The sequence below is a fragment of the Sminthopsis crassicaudata genome, chromosome 1 (assembly GCF_048593235.1).
Source record: "Sminthopsis crassicaudata isolate SCR6 chromosome 1, ASM4859323v1, whole genome shotgun sequence".
Classification (NCBI taxonomy): domain Eukaryota; kingdom Metazoa; phylum Chordata; class Mammalia; order Dasyuromorphia; family Dasyuridae; genus Sminthopsis; species Sminthopsis crassicaudata.
The window spans coordinates 143,235,154-143,251,256 of record NC_133617.1 but is presented as its reverse complement, the minus strand read 5'-3'; the positions used below and the strand labels follow the sequence as shown (position 1 = coordinate 143,251,256).

The 16,103-nt window shown below is 39.9% G+C and overlaps 1 protein-coding gene across 1 annotated transcript; it reads left to right on the top strand.

The window, feature by feature from the left end:
- Positions 1–607: 607 nt before the first annotated feature.
- KCNS2 (potassium voltage-gated channel modifier subfamily S member 2) lies at positions 608–8,053 on the top strand. Its single transcript, XM_074268675.1, has 2 exons — positions 608–1,386; positions 2,303–8,053. Exon 2 carries the CDS (start codon positions 2,339–2,341, stop codon positions 3,770–3,772), a length of 1,434 nt encoding a protein of 477 aa, XP_074124776.1. The 5' UTR covers positions 608–1,386; positions 2,303–2,338; the 3' UTR covers positions 3,773–8,053.
- Positions 8,054–16,103: the final 8,050 nt, after the last annotated feature.

The following is a 16,103-nucleotide window of genomic DNA, read 5'->3' as shown; positions in this document are numbered from 1 at the left end:
AATAAACATTCATACATCTTCCATGTACATGTATAGTAACCACCTCATGCACATACACGTTACACACAGTTCTTTTACTGCACACACATACTATTCCTATAGGCATAATATAGCTTCCATACTGCACACACACATGCACTCAGTACAGTCAGAAGCAGCATTCACAGCACATAGCTTCTACTCTATACCTGCACAATACAACTTCTGCAAATAGCAAATGCATGTAAACACAGTTCCCACATTTTGCAGAGAAAGAACTCCATGTTGGAGACAACACACATATATAAACCTTCCAGTTCTCTAACCATCAATACTTCGAAAAGTTAGGGGGGCTACTGCTTCCCGCTCTTGCCTCCTTCCTATTCCCTTTCATCCATGCTGCCTGGGAAGCCTCCAGAAACTTTCTTCAGGCGGGAAAAAGGGTTGACACCTTGAACTCCTCGGCTGTCCGGCTCTGGCACAACCAGGAAATGAGAATTTTTCTCCAATTGTAGCCCCCACCCCCTCCGCCACACACGTACCCTACCCTGATCTCCATGTCCCTACATCTTCAGTTCTGCCTTTTGGGAAGGAGAAAAGGCTATCTGGCTCCCCCCAGGACCGCGGAGAATAAGGCCACCTGGGGCTATCCCCAGTTCGGGGAAAAGGTTTGATGGGAGGGGCCACAGCAAAGGGAAGTGGGCTGAGGCACCTGTGGGGTTCACGTAGACTGGAGCGGGCTCCTTTGGGGAAGAGAGTCAGTTGAGCGCTGAGGTGGGGGTATAGGCGGTGGTCGCCATGACGCCCAGGCTGAGTGCAGGAACCGCGGCTGTAGCTGCGGCTGCCGCAGCAGCAACAACAGCGGAGGAGGTTGCTGGAAGGGTCTGTGGGGATCCGGGAGCTGTTCCTTCAGCACCACCCGCCTAGCCAGGCCTGGCCCTCAGATTCCTCCAGCCCCAGGAGAAAGGATCTTCTAATCTCCCGCTGCAGCCCACACCCACAGAGACTGCCTGACTGAGCGGGCAGCTCCAGCCTCCTCAGAGGGAGCGGCTCTTGCTGCGGGGAGAGAGGGGAGTGGGTCTGGGGTCGGGGTGATTGCCTGACAGCCAAGGGGCAACCTGTCAACCCTGGACACGATCAACTGGCAGGTCTTTGATCCCCCAAGCCTGAAAGACAAGCAGGAGACATCGCTCTGGATCCTTCCTGCTAGACACACACACACACACACACACACACACACACACACACATATACATACACAGATACACACACATACACAGAGACACGCGCACACAGACACACACGAACATCCAGTGGACAGCATCAGCAACAGCAGGAGCAGCAATGCTAAGAAGGTGGTCTGGGAAGTTTCGCACTTGGATCTCCAACCGATTCCTGAGACTGCAGGTAAGAGCGGATTCCCTCTTCTCTGAGAATCGGCTTTGCCAGGGGGAGAGCTGAAAAAATTCAGGGAGCTCAGCGCGCAGTGCACGAGGTTCTGGGGCGCCGAGCCAGGAAAGGAAAGAGGGCCAGGGTAGAACCGGTTCCTGATTAGCTGACAAGAAGGATGGAGAACTAAGGGAGGTAATAGGAGGGACACACACACGCACGCACACGACTCTCCAGCTGCCCATGAAGAAGCTCTGGCGAGGTGAAACACTATAGTCAGGGAAAGTAGTGATGGGTATTAAATAACAATATCCCTGATTATTTGAAAAGATAGTATTTTTTTTATTTTTATTTTTTTTGCTCCAAAGCCTCCTACATATCCATCCAGAAGCCTTGTTTCTCTTAATCAAGCCGTCCAGTTCCCAGGGTGCGAGCTGGATTGGGTGGGTTGGGGAGCGAGGGGCATCTACACGCCTACGGGGATTCTATTTCAGCTACATTTATCTCCAATGCGACTGCCAGAATCAGAGGTGCAAGGATAGCTTGCTGAGCTGTCCAATGTGGGGAGGAAAACGCCAGTGTCAACGGAGTGAGGGGACCTGAGGTACAAGAGGTGGGATACGGGTCCCACCCCACAGAAATGCTCCGAGTGGGCACTGAACCAAGGGATGGGTCCACCTCTCACATCTACAAGAAGGTCAATCTCTCCCTTCCCCCACCGCCCCCAACTAACCCCGAAAAAATATCACCCAACTAACAAAAACCTGGTCCATCCCCAGGAACCTTTACATTAGAATGCGCGAAGTGATCCTGTAATCTTGCAGTTCGGGGGTGGGTGGGGGGAGAGGAGAGAAGAGGGAAATCCCAACGTTAGTCACGCGTGGCTCTTTCCCACCGCCGCTCATCGCCTCCTCCCTGTTCGCTCAAATTCTAGGTGTAGCTCCCCGCCAGTGTCCCGGGTCTCCCCAAGATGACGGGCCAGAGCCTGTCGGATTTGTCCGAAGCCAACTTCGAGGATTGCGAGATCAGCGTCAATGTTGGGGGTTTCAAGAAAAAGCTGCGCTCTCACACGCTGTTGCGCTTTCCAGAGACCCGGTTGGGCCGCCTCCTACACTGCCGCTCCAAGGAGTCCATCCTGGAGTTGTGTGATGACTATGACGACACGCAGAATGAGTTCTACTTTGACAGGAACCCGGAGCTCTTCCCCTACGTCCTGCACTTCTATAACACAGGCAAACTACACGTGATGGGAGAGCTCTGCGTTTTTTCCTTCAGTCAAGAGATAGAGTACTGGGGGATCAACGAGTTCTTCATCGACTCCTGCTGCAGCTACAGCTATCATGGAAGGAAGATGGAGCCTGACCAAGAGAAGTGGGATGAGCAGAGTGACCAGGAGAGCACCACCTCCTCCTTTGATGAGATTTTGGCCTTCTACAATGATGCATCCAAGTTTGATGGGCAGCCCTTGGGTAACCTCCGGAGACAGCTATGGTTGGCTCTGGATAACCCAGGCTATTCAATTCTGAGTAGGGTATTCAGCATTCTTTCCATCATGGTGGTGTTAGGCTCCATTGTCACCATGTGCCTCAACAGCCTTCCTGACTTTTTGATCCCGGATAGCCAAGGCAACCCTGAAGAAGACCCCAGGTTTGAAATTGTAGAACACTTTGGGATTGCTTGGTTCACTTTTGAGTTAGTGGCCAGATTTGCTGTGGCCCCAGAGTTCTTCAAATTTTTTAAGAATGCGCTAAATTTGATTGATCTCATGTCCATCATTCCATTCTACATCACCCTGGTGGTCAACTTGGTGGTGGAGAGTTCTCCCACCTTGGCCAACTTAGGCAGGGTGGCTCAAGTCCTCAGGCTCATGAGGATTTTCCGCATCCTAAAATTGGCCAGACATTCCACTGGCCTTCGCTCTCTAGGGGCCACCTTGAAATATAGCTACAAAGAGGTAGGGCTCCTTTTACTCTATCTTTCAGTGGGCATATCAATATTCTCTGTAGTGGCCTACACCATTGAGAAAGAAGAAAATGAGGGTCTAGCAACAATCCCTGCCTGCTGGTGGTGGGCAACTGTGAGCATGACAACTGTGGGCTATGGTGATGTTGTTCCAGGGACCACAGCTGGGAAGCTGACTGCTTCAGCTTGTATCCTTGCTGGTATTCTTGTGGTGGTGCTGCCAATAACTTTGATCTTCAATAAATTTTCACATTTTTATAGGCGACAAAAGCAACTTGAAAGTGCCATGCGCAGCTGCGATTTTGGAGATGGAATGAAGGAGGTTCCTTCAGTCAATCTACGGGACTACTATGCCCACAAAGTTAAGTCACTGATGGCAAGTCTTACCAACATGAGCAGAAGCTCACCAAGTGAACTAAGCTTAAATGATTCCCTACATTAGCCTGAAGGTCAGGCTCCATTATAATAGTCAAGACCATACTAATGGTTGAGCTCCTTTTGTGCTCCTGGCATGGCTCCAGGCTCCATAGGGTTGCAAAGAGAGGAGAAGATAAGGTCTTTCCCTTTCAGTACCTTACCATTCTAAATGGAAGGAGATGCCTGACCAGTGTACGCCCACTATTGCTTCCACAGCATGTCAAATCCTTGCTATGGGGTAGGGTGACTATGCACTGAGAAAAATGCTAAACTTTGTGCCTGATGAGTATCCTGAATGCCAGTTTTTCTATACAAATCATTCATCATGTACCCAACCCTGGTGTTCCTGGTACAGTGCTGTCAGTTTGCACTTTTGTTTTCATGTTATCATGTGAGGATTGGATAAAAAGTGTGTCTCTCCAGTGGGAACACTTGTGAAGTCAGCAATGAAAAACTCAGATTTCAACTTACAAGAATGTGAAAAAAAAATCTCAGTCATGCATTCATTTCTCAATTTGCTTCAATGCTCAAAACAGAAAATGTGAAATTAAGCACATATCACCAATGCAACTTTCTGTTTTCTTAAAACGTAAATTTTAGTTCTGTGACTTGCATGGGTGCATATCATACTACTGTTATTTATGCAAATATCACCTCCCTGGAAATCTAATTTACTCAGTTTACACACACAGTGTGGAACTGATCCTACTTCAAGAGCAAAAGCATTGGGAAATTACTGTTAGTCTAAAATCAGAGACAAATCTGATCCTTATGAGGCTCTCTGGGGTTTTTTGATGTGGAAAAAAAGTAGTGAGTTTCTCATTTCTGGATGATTGAAAGTAGAAGCTGGATATCCACTTGTTGGGAATGATGTAGAGGGATTTCTGTTACAGGAATGGATCGAATGGGATAATCTCTAGGATTTCTTTCAACTTGAGTTTCTTATTCTTTATTGAGAGTCACAATCATGAAGAAGGCATCCTGTTTTCCTAAGAGTCTTTCCAATGAGGATCCTTTCTTGAGCCCAGTATGCATAGACCAAGAATGAAAAGATTTTGTTTTTCAAACTGTATTCCATGTTCTAAACAAGTTTACCAAATATTGCTGGGTCATTCATAGGAATTAGCATTTTTTTATTTGTCTTTTTTAAGAGTGTGGATTTGGTTATTCTGCCTCTTCTAATTCCTAAGAAGTTTATTTTAATATCTTATGAAAGTAAATATTTCATATTTGATATGAAAGACAGTAGCTTGGAAACTATCTTTCAATATTCTCCTCTGAAATTTCATTAAAAATGAGCGCATGCTTATTTCAAAGCAAGATTTACTCCAGTAATTTTGCTTCTAGGATTCATAATTTTTATATGATACTATAATTACCTAGTAAGGGGCTTCCCTCTTTGCAATGGGGAACTCATGGAACATAAGCATGAACTCAGAATACAAATGATATATGCATGGAGTAGACTGCAGGGAAACATTATATGTATCTATATCTATATTTATATATTGAATTAACTGTCTGTTCTGGGAACAAGGTAGGACTAAAATGGAGAAGGAAAAGGAATGGGGAAATTGAAAAGGAAATAGTATTATAAAATATTACAACTAATTACAAACTTTTAAAAAGTTTAATGCTGCATAAAGTACCTTGAAACTTTAAGCCTATTGAAAAAAGGTTAAAGGGGTACATATATCCTACTTCCTGTGGTTCTCAGAAACTCTTTTCTGCTCTTTGCTCCCTGATTACAGGAGCCCTGGGCTATCACATAAAAATGTGGATGGAATACTGAGTCCCTTTGTATATCTGCTGTGTATCTGTCATAGTATATGTTGTGTAATGTTTCCAAATTAACTTCTATTATATGTCTTGTAAAGATTGTATTAAGTGACATAAGCATGGAGTTAGCCAGATTTTCTTTAAGGCTCAAATCCTTTCTGTTTATGTGACTCTTACCTAAATTACTGAAGTTTGTGTGACTTGATTTTCTCACTTAATAGATGGCATCAATATTAACCTCATAAGACTATTGTGAGGAACCATTAGTATCTGAAAATATTCACAAAATGTCTATGGGCTGAGTTACTGTTTTTTACTAAGGGAACTTTGGCTTGAGTGATTTTCTAAATGCACTAGGCACTTCTGATTGTAGATGTAGGTTCAACTTCACTCATCTGGATGGAAATTCATAGTAGGTCACTTTCCAATATCTAATGGACAATATCTCTGTCTCTCTTTTTCTGTCTCTCTGTCTCACTGTTTCTTTGTCTCACTGTCTCTATCTGTCTCTCTTTCTTCCTGCTTTTGTTCTACTCCTCTTCCTGCTTTCTCTTTCCTCTTACACACATACACACACACACACACACACACACACACACACACACACACACACACCCCACTATGAAAACCTGAAAAAAGACAGAGATAACAGATTGAGAAGTTAAGTGCTATTTCATAGATTTTTGCAGTCAAAATATCTAACTCTAGCCAATATTTCCAGAGATAAAAAGTCAATAGTTTACAAAATCACCTCCAGAGTGGTTTAGAGGCAGGTGATGGCAGGTGATGCACCAGGTGTGCCCGAGAATGTTTTCACTTGCTAAAACCAATTTTATTGGGTTTCGTATTGAGTGTGTTATAAAATGGTTAGTAATTCCTTATTATAGGCTTATCTGCAGGGAGACAGGACAGTACTCAGTTGCTCTAGTAGAATATTTTTTCCAAACACTGTTTCATTATAAATGATAAGGTGTTTCTGACAGTTGTATCCATTTTAGATAAAAAAAAAAAACCTGGAAAGTTCACAATTCATTGTGGAAACAATTTGCATTTATATGGTGCCTTTCACCTGAGGGATATCCCAAAATGCTTTTAGAAATTGTTTTTAACCTCTCTTTTGCTCCTTCCAAAAGCAGTAATAAATCTAAGAGGACAAGTTTAATAATGCTTCCTAATAACCTTTATTATATAACCCAAAGTAAGTTTTGAAGTAGCATGTCCAGAAGGAAGGAAGACAAACCTATGTGGCTTCAAAAACAGATTTCATTTTAAAGAAATGACATATAACTTAAAGTAATCTGGGACCCAGGGAAAAATTGTTCTTTCCATCTGAAATGGCACCATCAAATCATTAATGTCAACATCTAGTTCAGACTTGGGGTTCCCAATTTATCTATAAAATAATATTTTAAGTAGAAATTGTCTCCTCTTATTACAAAACTTGATTACATTTCAGACTATAAAGGAAAAACTTCATCAGGACTATTTTCAGTTTCATTTTTATAGAGTGCTAGCTTTAGGCACTGGCCCTGCCAATCTGACCTACAAACCTGGTTTTTAATTCCCACTAAAAATAATTTAGCTAGAAGAAGAGCTCAATTCACAAGACTGTTGATTGGTAGATGTTTGGGGCAAAGCAAGATTTTCTTTGCTATGACAAACCTTTAAATTACTTGGAGCTCATTTTGAAGAAAACAAAGGGGCCCATTTTTTTAAAAAAAATTACATAGTACATGATGGTGGCTTAGAAAGTTTTAAGTTGTTGAAATGTCACTATTCTGCCTGAGCAAATTATTTGGTTGACATGGATTAAATGGTTGCAAAGTTGAGTTTTTCTTTTAAAAAATCAACAAAAACAAAACCTATTAATAATATCCCCAAGTTTCATGGGTTTGCCACAAGGCAGAGGCATTTTGTAATGCCAAACTATAGAAGGTTTGAAACCCAGAAGGTGATAATTGGTACTTAATACTTGGATTTATTTCTACTTGTCTTATTACTCAAATAATTTAACCACCTGCTAATTCTCTTCTCATTTAAAAATTATTTGTATGTACTTTGGGTTAGTGAATATCTGTACCGGCTGTTTGTTATCTATTTTAAAGGCTCAACTTGTATTTCTTGTGTGTTTTATCAGCATGACCTGTTACAGAGTTGTAATTTTTAAAATTGAGAACGTTGTATTTATGATGTCAGTTTTAACACTCATTAACACACTACTGTGCAAGCATTTACTGAGACTTCAAGTGAACTATTATGTCTGATTGCTACACTTTAATCTTCATGTCTGAACTCCATAATGAGCAATAACACTCACACACTTAGGAATTCAGTCTTGAACAGTATGCAGATTAGAGAGAAAATTATTTAATTGTCTTTAAGGTTTTTTTTTCCAATTGCACAGAGTGGCAAGCAACAGAAGGAAATACAATGTTCTGGACCAGACTTCTTGATCAAGGAAAGCTATAATTTCAAAAATATATGTGGAGGAAACAATTTTTGAAATCTTCCCAGAGTAGCAAGTGTTGATGAGATTAAATTCTTTTTTTTTTTTTTTTTTTTAAGTAAATCTGCCAGGATAGGGTAAGAAATGGAATCATAGAAGTGAAAGTCCTTAGGATCAGTACCTTTGTTTAGCTTCCAAAGCAGTAGATTCTCCTTGAAGAAGCTGTCCTCTCCCACAAAACTCATTACTTCCTCACTCAGTGTTCCCTTCAACTTCTCTGCTGAGACTTTCAACTGCAGAGTATCACATGATATTAATGGACTTCCTTTATCCTCTGTACTAACATCTCTCCTGGATAGCAAATTAACTCATTAAATACATTAACTCAGCTTGTCTGGGTATCAGAGATTACACAGGTTTGAAGGTTGATAAGCTTTCATTTTAATCTTGTGGGGGGAGGGTGGAAAGGGTTGAAGAAGGAGAGATTCTAGAACATTTTTTTAGGGAAAAAAAAGAGCAATATGATTTTATATTGACCCTGCTCCCTTCCACATCTTCTTTAAGGAGAGAGTGCCCTGGAGATCTATGCATTCATATATCTGCTTCTACTCAACAAAAATATGTTTAAGAAACTATGTGCCAGGTACAGTGCTTGACATTGGAAATCCAAAGTAAAAATGATACAGTCATACAGCTCTTCAAGAGCTTAACATATTTTGGGGTCAAACATTTCAGATAGAACTGAATAGGGTATTTAATAATCTAAGCACATACTTAGCACCTGGATATAGTAGGTACTTAATAAATATTTATTGATTGAAAAATTGCCTACATTTCACTGTCCTGTTACTGTACTTCCTTTGGAAAACCAGTCTAATGATTTAAAGTAAAATCAAATTCACTCTGGGTGCAGTTTTGAGATTAACTCCTTCCCGATTTACATTTTCTCCCTTTTTAGAAACTTGGCAGCACATCTCTCCCCCTACACACACACACACACACACACACACACACACACACACACACACACACACACCCTGTATTTTCATAAGGTTATTATGGGTCATTGAGAGTTGGTATTAGGAATCACTCTCCCCTTTACCTAGAGAGATAGATAAGATTGCCTTTTGAACTATCATAGTTTAATTCAAATGGAGAATCACTGAACTGGAGAACCTATCCCCTCATTTCTTTCTTCCCTAAATAGAATTACCAGTAGTCCTTGGTATTCACAACTGAAACCAAGTAATTATTTTCTAAGCATCTATACAATGCTGTAAGTCTTGTAAAGTGCTTTACATATTATCTCATTTCATTCTTACCATAACCTGAGAAGCAGATGTTATTATTCCGATATTACATGTAAAGAAACTGAAGTTAAGAGAGATGGGTGAATGACTTATGAAGGGTCACACAATTAGAATCTGAAGCTGAGTTTGACCTGAGTCTTCCTGATTCCAAGCAGATGGCATTGAAGCAAACAGAAGTATTCTGTTTTAGCTTAAGGAGATTCTTGCATTTTAACTACTATCTGTACATTCTCTGTGTTTTCTATCTATCTTCTCATCCTAACAAGTATATAAATGGTTGTTCAGAAATATTTTTGGGGCCAGAATGTCTTGCATCTTGGACTAAAAAACAAAGAAGCAAAAAGTGTCATCAAAACATTCTCTTTTGTAAAGAATTTCAAATGTATTCTTGACAGTACTTCTCCTAAATCTTAGTTCCTCATTGGTTAAGAAGAGTTTTAAGGCATTACCATCAGATCTATCACATAACTATATATATGGGGTCATAGTGGAGATTAGAAAATTTAATTAAGAAGCATACCTTTTTTGTCTCTGTTGTACCAAACACTGGGCAAGCATGAATATTGGGGGTACAAAGAGAACAAAGAAATGGTCCCTCCCCTCAAGATGTTTATTCTACTGGGAAAAACAATACAAATACACATATGAACAAATATATATACATAAAAGTAAATACAAAGTATATGTCAAGTAAAGAGATGGTAATTCTGAGTAGTGGCCACTGAGAAAAGCTGGTATAAGGGAAGATTTCTTGTAGCCAGTGGCCCCTGAGCTGATCTTTGAAGGAAAGTAGGGATTCTCCAGAAAGGCAATAATGAGAAAGAGCATTCTAGGGAATAGGGGCAAGCATAGAAATGGGAAATGAAGTGATGTGCACAGGCTAATTTTGTCTGGATGGTATAGCAGATGAAGATGAATGATGTGTCCTAAGCCTGGAGGGTACAGTGGAGCTAAAATGTGAAGGACTATAATTGCCAAGAGAGTTTGTATATGATCCAAGGGATAATAGCCCTTTGAACAGGAAAGTAACATAGTCAGATCCAGGCTTTAAGAATATTGCAATTCCAGCTGTGTAAAGACACTTGCAAGATAACCATCCACCAAGTCCCTCCTTACTATCATTTCTGCCCAAACCTAGATTGTCCCACAGATTCTTCAATTCTATAGTCTGTAGTCATGAGGCTACTTAGGATCCATCAGGAAATAAATACTAATAAAATTTACCAAAATGCTGAGAGGAAGGGGCATGTGCTTAGTACAGTTCCTAGGACACAATAGGAATTTAATAAATGCTTATTGACTGTCAGTGAGGGGAAGGGACATGAAGGACGAGAGGAAGTATACTTCAAAAGGGCAAAGGTTTTGACTTTGCCACATAAAAAAGGGAAGAAAGGGTTAAGAAGAGGAAGAAAGTGTAAGGAGCCATCTTGGCCACATCTCCTGCCAAGATAAGTTAAAGGACATAGAAGAAGAATTCAAATAGAGAAGGAAGGAAGGAAAGAAAAAGGTAGAGGGGAATTTGGGAAATAGAGAAAGGAGCACATATAAATTAGGGGAGCAAAAGATTAAGTATCTAATAGCATTTGTAATCCATGTGTCTGTGGGTCCCAGCCCCTGATGCAAATTCACCTTGTGGGCCTCTCTTAATAATAACTTCTCTGGCTTTTATTGTCAACATCTAGAGTCTCCCTTGAGATCATTAGAATTTGGCTCACATCTCTCAAAGGTCCTCAAATCCCTCTACACATTTTTAGGTTTCTAAGGACATTATAGAGACACCAGATAGAGAATGGGTTTTATTTTCTTTTATCTGGAGCTATGATTTTATCAGTGTAAGAAACATTTTTCTTAATGCAGATCTGCAACTATTCAGCAATTTCTAGGCTGAGAGATTTGCTTGGGGTTCTAAAAAGTCCCTCATATCAAATTGTTAAGTAAAAAATCTTGATTTTGGGTGGAGAAGTCTCCTTAGCTTTCTGGAGGTCATCTAACAATTCCTTTCTCTGGAAGGGGGAAGCATCTTCCCCTCTGGACCCATGCAGTCTACACGAATTATGGAATTGGTTTGAGTTGTTGGGGTCCAATTATATGATAGTCTGTGGTTTTCTCTCCAGTCCCTACTCAACTGGGTTTTCCTGTCTTTTCTCCCAACTTCTCACTTCAAGGCTTCAAACACTTTTCTTCTATGTCCTCCCACTTGTTCACCTGATTCAAGATCTTTGCATCTCATGGATGTGCAGGTCTCAGTCTAGATCTGGGCATTGATCAGTATCTCTGAGTCTGGGTCTCTTTCTGAGTATGTGTGTTTGTCTTCTCTTGTGAACCTGTCTCTTTTTAAAAGCCAAGTCTATGAGTTATTTAGTGAATTCTTGATATGTTGTCACCTCAGTGATATTCATGGCTATTATTCCTCATTGTGAATGGAAGAGGAAGAGGAGGAAGTGGAGGAGAAGAAGAGGAAGAGGAGGAGGAGGAAGAGAAAGAATAGGGAGAAGAAGAAAGAAGCAAAAGAAAGAAGAAGAAAAGAGGAAGAGGAGGAGGAGGAGGAGGAGAAATTGAATCTTGTTCAAGGGGCAATGAAGAAAAAGAGGGTCCTGCCTAATTCCTCTGGGCTTGACAGGTTATTTTTGGCCTTGCAACTAAGTTCTTTTATGTTCGTTATATGAAAATCAATAAAACACTTTTCAAAATTACCAGTGATCTTATAGTCCACAGACAGACTTGCTTAGAGGATATCTCCACACAGTTGCATCTGTATCTTGTCTCTTCCCAATTCTAGACCAGCTTTGAGTACAATTAATTTATACAATCCTGTTCTAGCAGCTTCAATCTTATCTTTATTGTCTACTTATATTTTGCTATAATTTTATTTCTCTCTCTTATTTTTTGCTGCCAAATTCCTGGAATGTATGGCTTACCCCATTGCCTCCACTTCCTCTTTGCCATGTTTCTCCATAATCTACTGACAATCTGTCCTTTTAGCCTAATCTCACAATTCACTCCATGCCAAGCTCCAATCAAGCTGGGTTGGTTACTGAGTATTCTTGCATTTCATTCCAGAAATGCACCGCCATGCATTTATGCCATTCCTCCTACCTGAAGTGTGCCTCTTCTGCATTTCCATCTGGTGAAATCTTTTTCTTCTGTCAAGGACTCCTCCTACATGAAATTCATCTTCTCCTTTAAGAAGTAGTTTGCTGCCAGGGGAAGTAGGCTGAATTTAGATTTAGAGATCTTGAGTTCAAATCTTGATTTACAGAAGGATCAAAGGAGATAATATTTGTAAAGCCCTTGGCACATAGTAGTCAATTAATGTCTGTGTGAAATTCCTATATGAAATGTGCACAGCACCAATTGAGTTTTTGACACATACTAAGTGTTTATTAAGTGCCTTATCATTTCTTGATTGCTTAATTTTACCATCACCTCCCTCTGCCTCCAGTTGATCATGGATCATTCCCTCCTCAAATATCCCCAATGAACTTACTTCTTTGTCTATCAAATTTTACATTAATTCCCATTTATCTGATTGTATGCCCTTTTCCCCTATTAATTTGTAAGCTTCTTGAAGGTACAAACCATCTTGAAGGTACAAACCATGTTATATATTTATCTTTGTATTTTATGGCTTTCACATAGTAGGTGTTTAAATAAAGAGTGTGTTCTACTTAAATCACTCTGTTTCAGGCCAGCACTTAATTCATTCAGGTTTTAATTATATCCAACACTTTATGACTCTACTTGGGATTTTCTTGGCAAGAATACTGTAGTAGTTTGCCGTTTCCTTCTTCAACTCATTATACAGATGAAGAAACTGAGCCAAACAGGGTTAAGTGACTTGCCCAGAGTTCCACAACTACTAAATGTCTGAGGTCAGATTTGAATTCAGCACCCCCACTGATTCATTCTAGCAACTAAAAGCTAGCTAAACTGAAGAAATCTGAAGTAAATATAGTATTGACCTTGGAGTCAAGAAGACCAGGATTCAAATTCAGTCCCTTAAACTTTCTAGCTATGTAACCATGGACAAGTCCATTTCTGACTCTCAGTTGGGCACAATAATGTCTGTGTTTGCTTTTCTATATATCCCAACACTGAAGTCGAGGGCCTCATACGCCATTAACATTTAATAGTTACTGAAAAAAGAGTAGTACCTACCTCATAGACTTGTTGAAATTCAATGAGCTATGTATAGGATATTGTAAACTTTAAAGAATTACAAGAATGGCTGCTATTCAATTCAATGGAATTTTCTCAGACCTCATCCTTGACTTCCTTTGGCACTGTTGCCAAGATTGCTTTCTCAACTTCTGTGACTCAGTACATTCCCTTCGACCTCTCTGATGACTTTGCATCTTGTGCTTTCTCCTCATCTTCCTCCCACCCTCTAAATATGGATGTTCCCCAATGTTCTGTCCTCAGATCTCTGTTCTTTTTACCACTTTTCCTCAGAAATATATTCTCCTCCCACAGCTTCAGCTGTCACTTCTCTGCAGAAGACTCCCTAATCTATATCTCCACTCTCTTTGTGTGTCTCTCTGTATGTATCTCTTTTTCTGTCTCTCTCTCTGTATCTCTCACTGTCTCTCTGTGTGTGTCTTTTTCTCTTTCTATCTCTCTCTATGTGTGTGCGTGTCTGTCTCTCTGTCTCTTTCTCTCTCTCTCTTTCTGTTACACTCTCTCTATGTCTCTGTCTCTCTCTCTGTTGCATTCTCTCTTTCCTTCCATCTCTTCTCTCCACCTCTCTGTCCCCCTCTGTCTTTCTTTCCCCACCTCTCCTCTCCATTTCTATCTCTGACTCTGTCTTTCTCTGCCCCTCTCTTCTTCATCTCTGTCTGTCTCTGTTTTGCTCTGTCTCTCTGTGTGTCTCTGTCTCTCTGTTGTTGTATCTCTCTATGGCTCTATTTCTCTCTTTCCTTTCATTTCTCCTCTCCATCTCTGTCTCTCTGTCTCTCTCTCTTCGTCTTTCCCCATCTCTCCTCTCCATTTCCCTCTCTGTCTCTGTTTCTCTGTCTGTCTTTCTCTGCCTCTATCTTTTTGTATCTCTCTCTTTTTCCTCTGTGTTTGTTTCTGTTTGTCTGTATCTCTCTCCCTTTCCTTCCATTTCTCCTCTCCATCTCTCTGTCTCTCTGTCTCTGTCTCTCTTTCTTTCCCTCTCTGTCTGTCAGTCTGTTTCTGTCTTGGTATCTCAGTCTCTGTCTCTGATTTTGTCTCTCTCTCTCTCTCTCTCTCTCTCTGATCTTCTTTCTCTCTGTTTATGCTCTCTTTATTTGTGATTTGTGACTTTTCCTATCTCTCTGTCCTTTCATCTCTCCTCTCCATCTCTCTCTCTCTCTCTCTCTCTCTCTCTCTCTCTCTCTCTCTCTGTCTGTCTCTTTCTGTATTTCTTCCTCTGTTCCTCCTTTTTCTCTCTGTTTTTAATCTATTTTTGTCTCTTTTTGCCTCTCTGAATCTAGATTTATCCTTAAAGAACATATCTACCTAAATGCCCCCTGATACTTCAAACTCAATGTATTTAAAACACAATTTATCATTTCCATTCCTTGATTGGCTCTTCCTCTTGATTTCTCTAGTTCTATTAATATATGGACCATAATCTTCCTGATTATTCAGAATCTTCACACCCCTTTAGGTCCCTCATTTAGCCACTTAATCATTCTATATTTCTATCAAAGTCTTAAGCATTCTTTTGTCATATTCTTACACCTATCCTTTCCCACTTCTATTAATCTAGTTTAGGAGACAGCTTGGGGGCATTGTAAAGGGCACTAGACAAAGACAGAGAAGAAATTTGGGTTCAGGGCCCCTGCTGTATCATTTATACCTATGTGACCATGGGCAGTTAATTTTTTCTTCATCTATAAATTGGTTATACACATATTATACATATATATGTATATATACATACAGATAATATATAAGTATAAACATATATATGAATACATACATATATATCTTTGTACATATTTCACTATATAGTACTATATGCATAAATGTAAGGGCAGCTAAGTTATAGCAGATAGACTTCCAAGCCTAGAGTCAAGAAGACCTGAATTCAAATCCAACTTCAGACACTAGTGGTATAATCTAAATAAGTCACTTAATCCTGTTTGCCTAGGTTTCCTCATCTGTAAGCTGAGCTACAGAAGGAAATGGCAAACTGCTCCAGTATCTCTGTCAAGAAAAAACAAAAAAATAGATCACAGAGATGTAAATACATGTATGCATCCATCCATGTGTATTCACATATACATGCAGTTAAACATGTATATATGACTATGTCTTAATAATAATAATTCACATTTTCTTAGTGTTTTAAAATTTACACAGTATTTTGTCAAAATCCCCATAAGGTAGGAAGAATATATATATATATATATTTTTGACAAAATACTGTGTAAATTTTAATATATATATATATTTTATACATTATACAAATTGTATATATATATATATACACACACAAAAATATTTGTGCATGCACAATGCATATATTATTTGTAGATATATACACATGTGCATGTATATATTTATATAAACAAAACATATTTATATAGGTCATGCCTCACTGGGATGTTCTGAATAAACTACTTTGTAAGTTTTAAAGCACTGTGCAAATGCAAATTACATTATTCAGGAACTTATCCCCTCCTGTTTGGACTGTTCCAAGACATTCAGAATAGTGTAGTGAAAGAATTCTTGGATTTAAAGTCTAAAGTTCTGGCACTTAACTACTTGTGTGACTTTGGACAAGACCTTTCATCTCTCTTGGGCCAGTCCTTGCCAAGGTTGCCACGATTGTATAATCAGTCAATTAATAA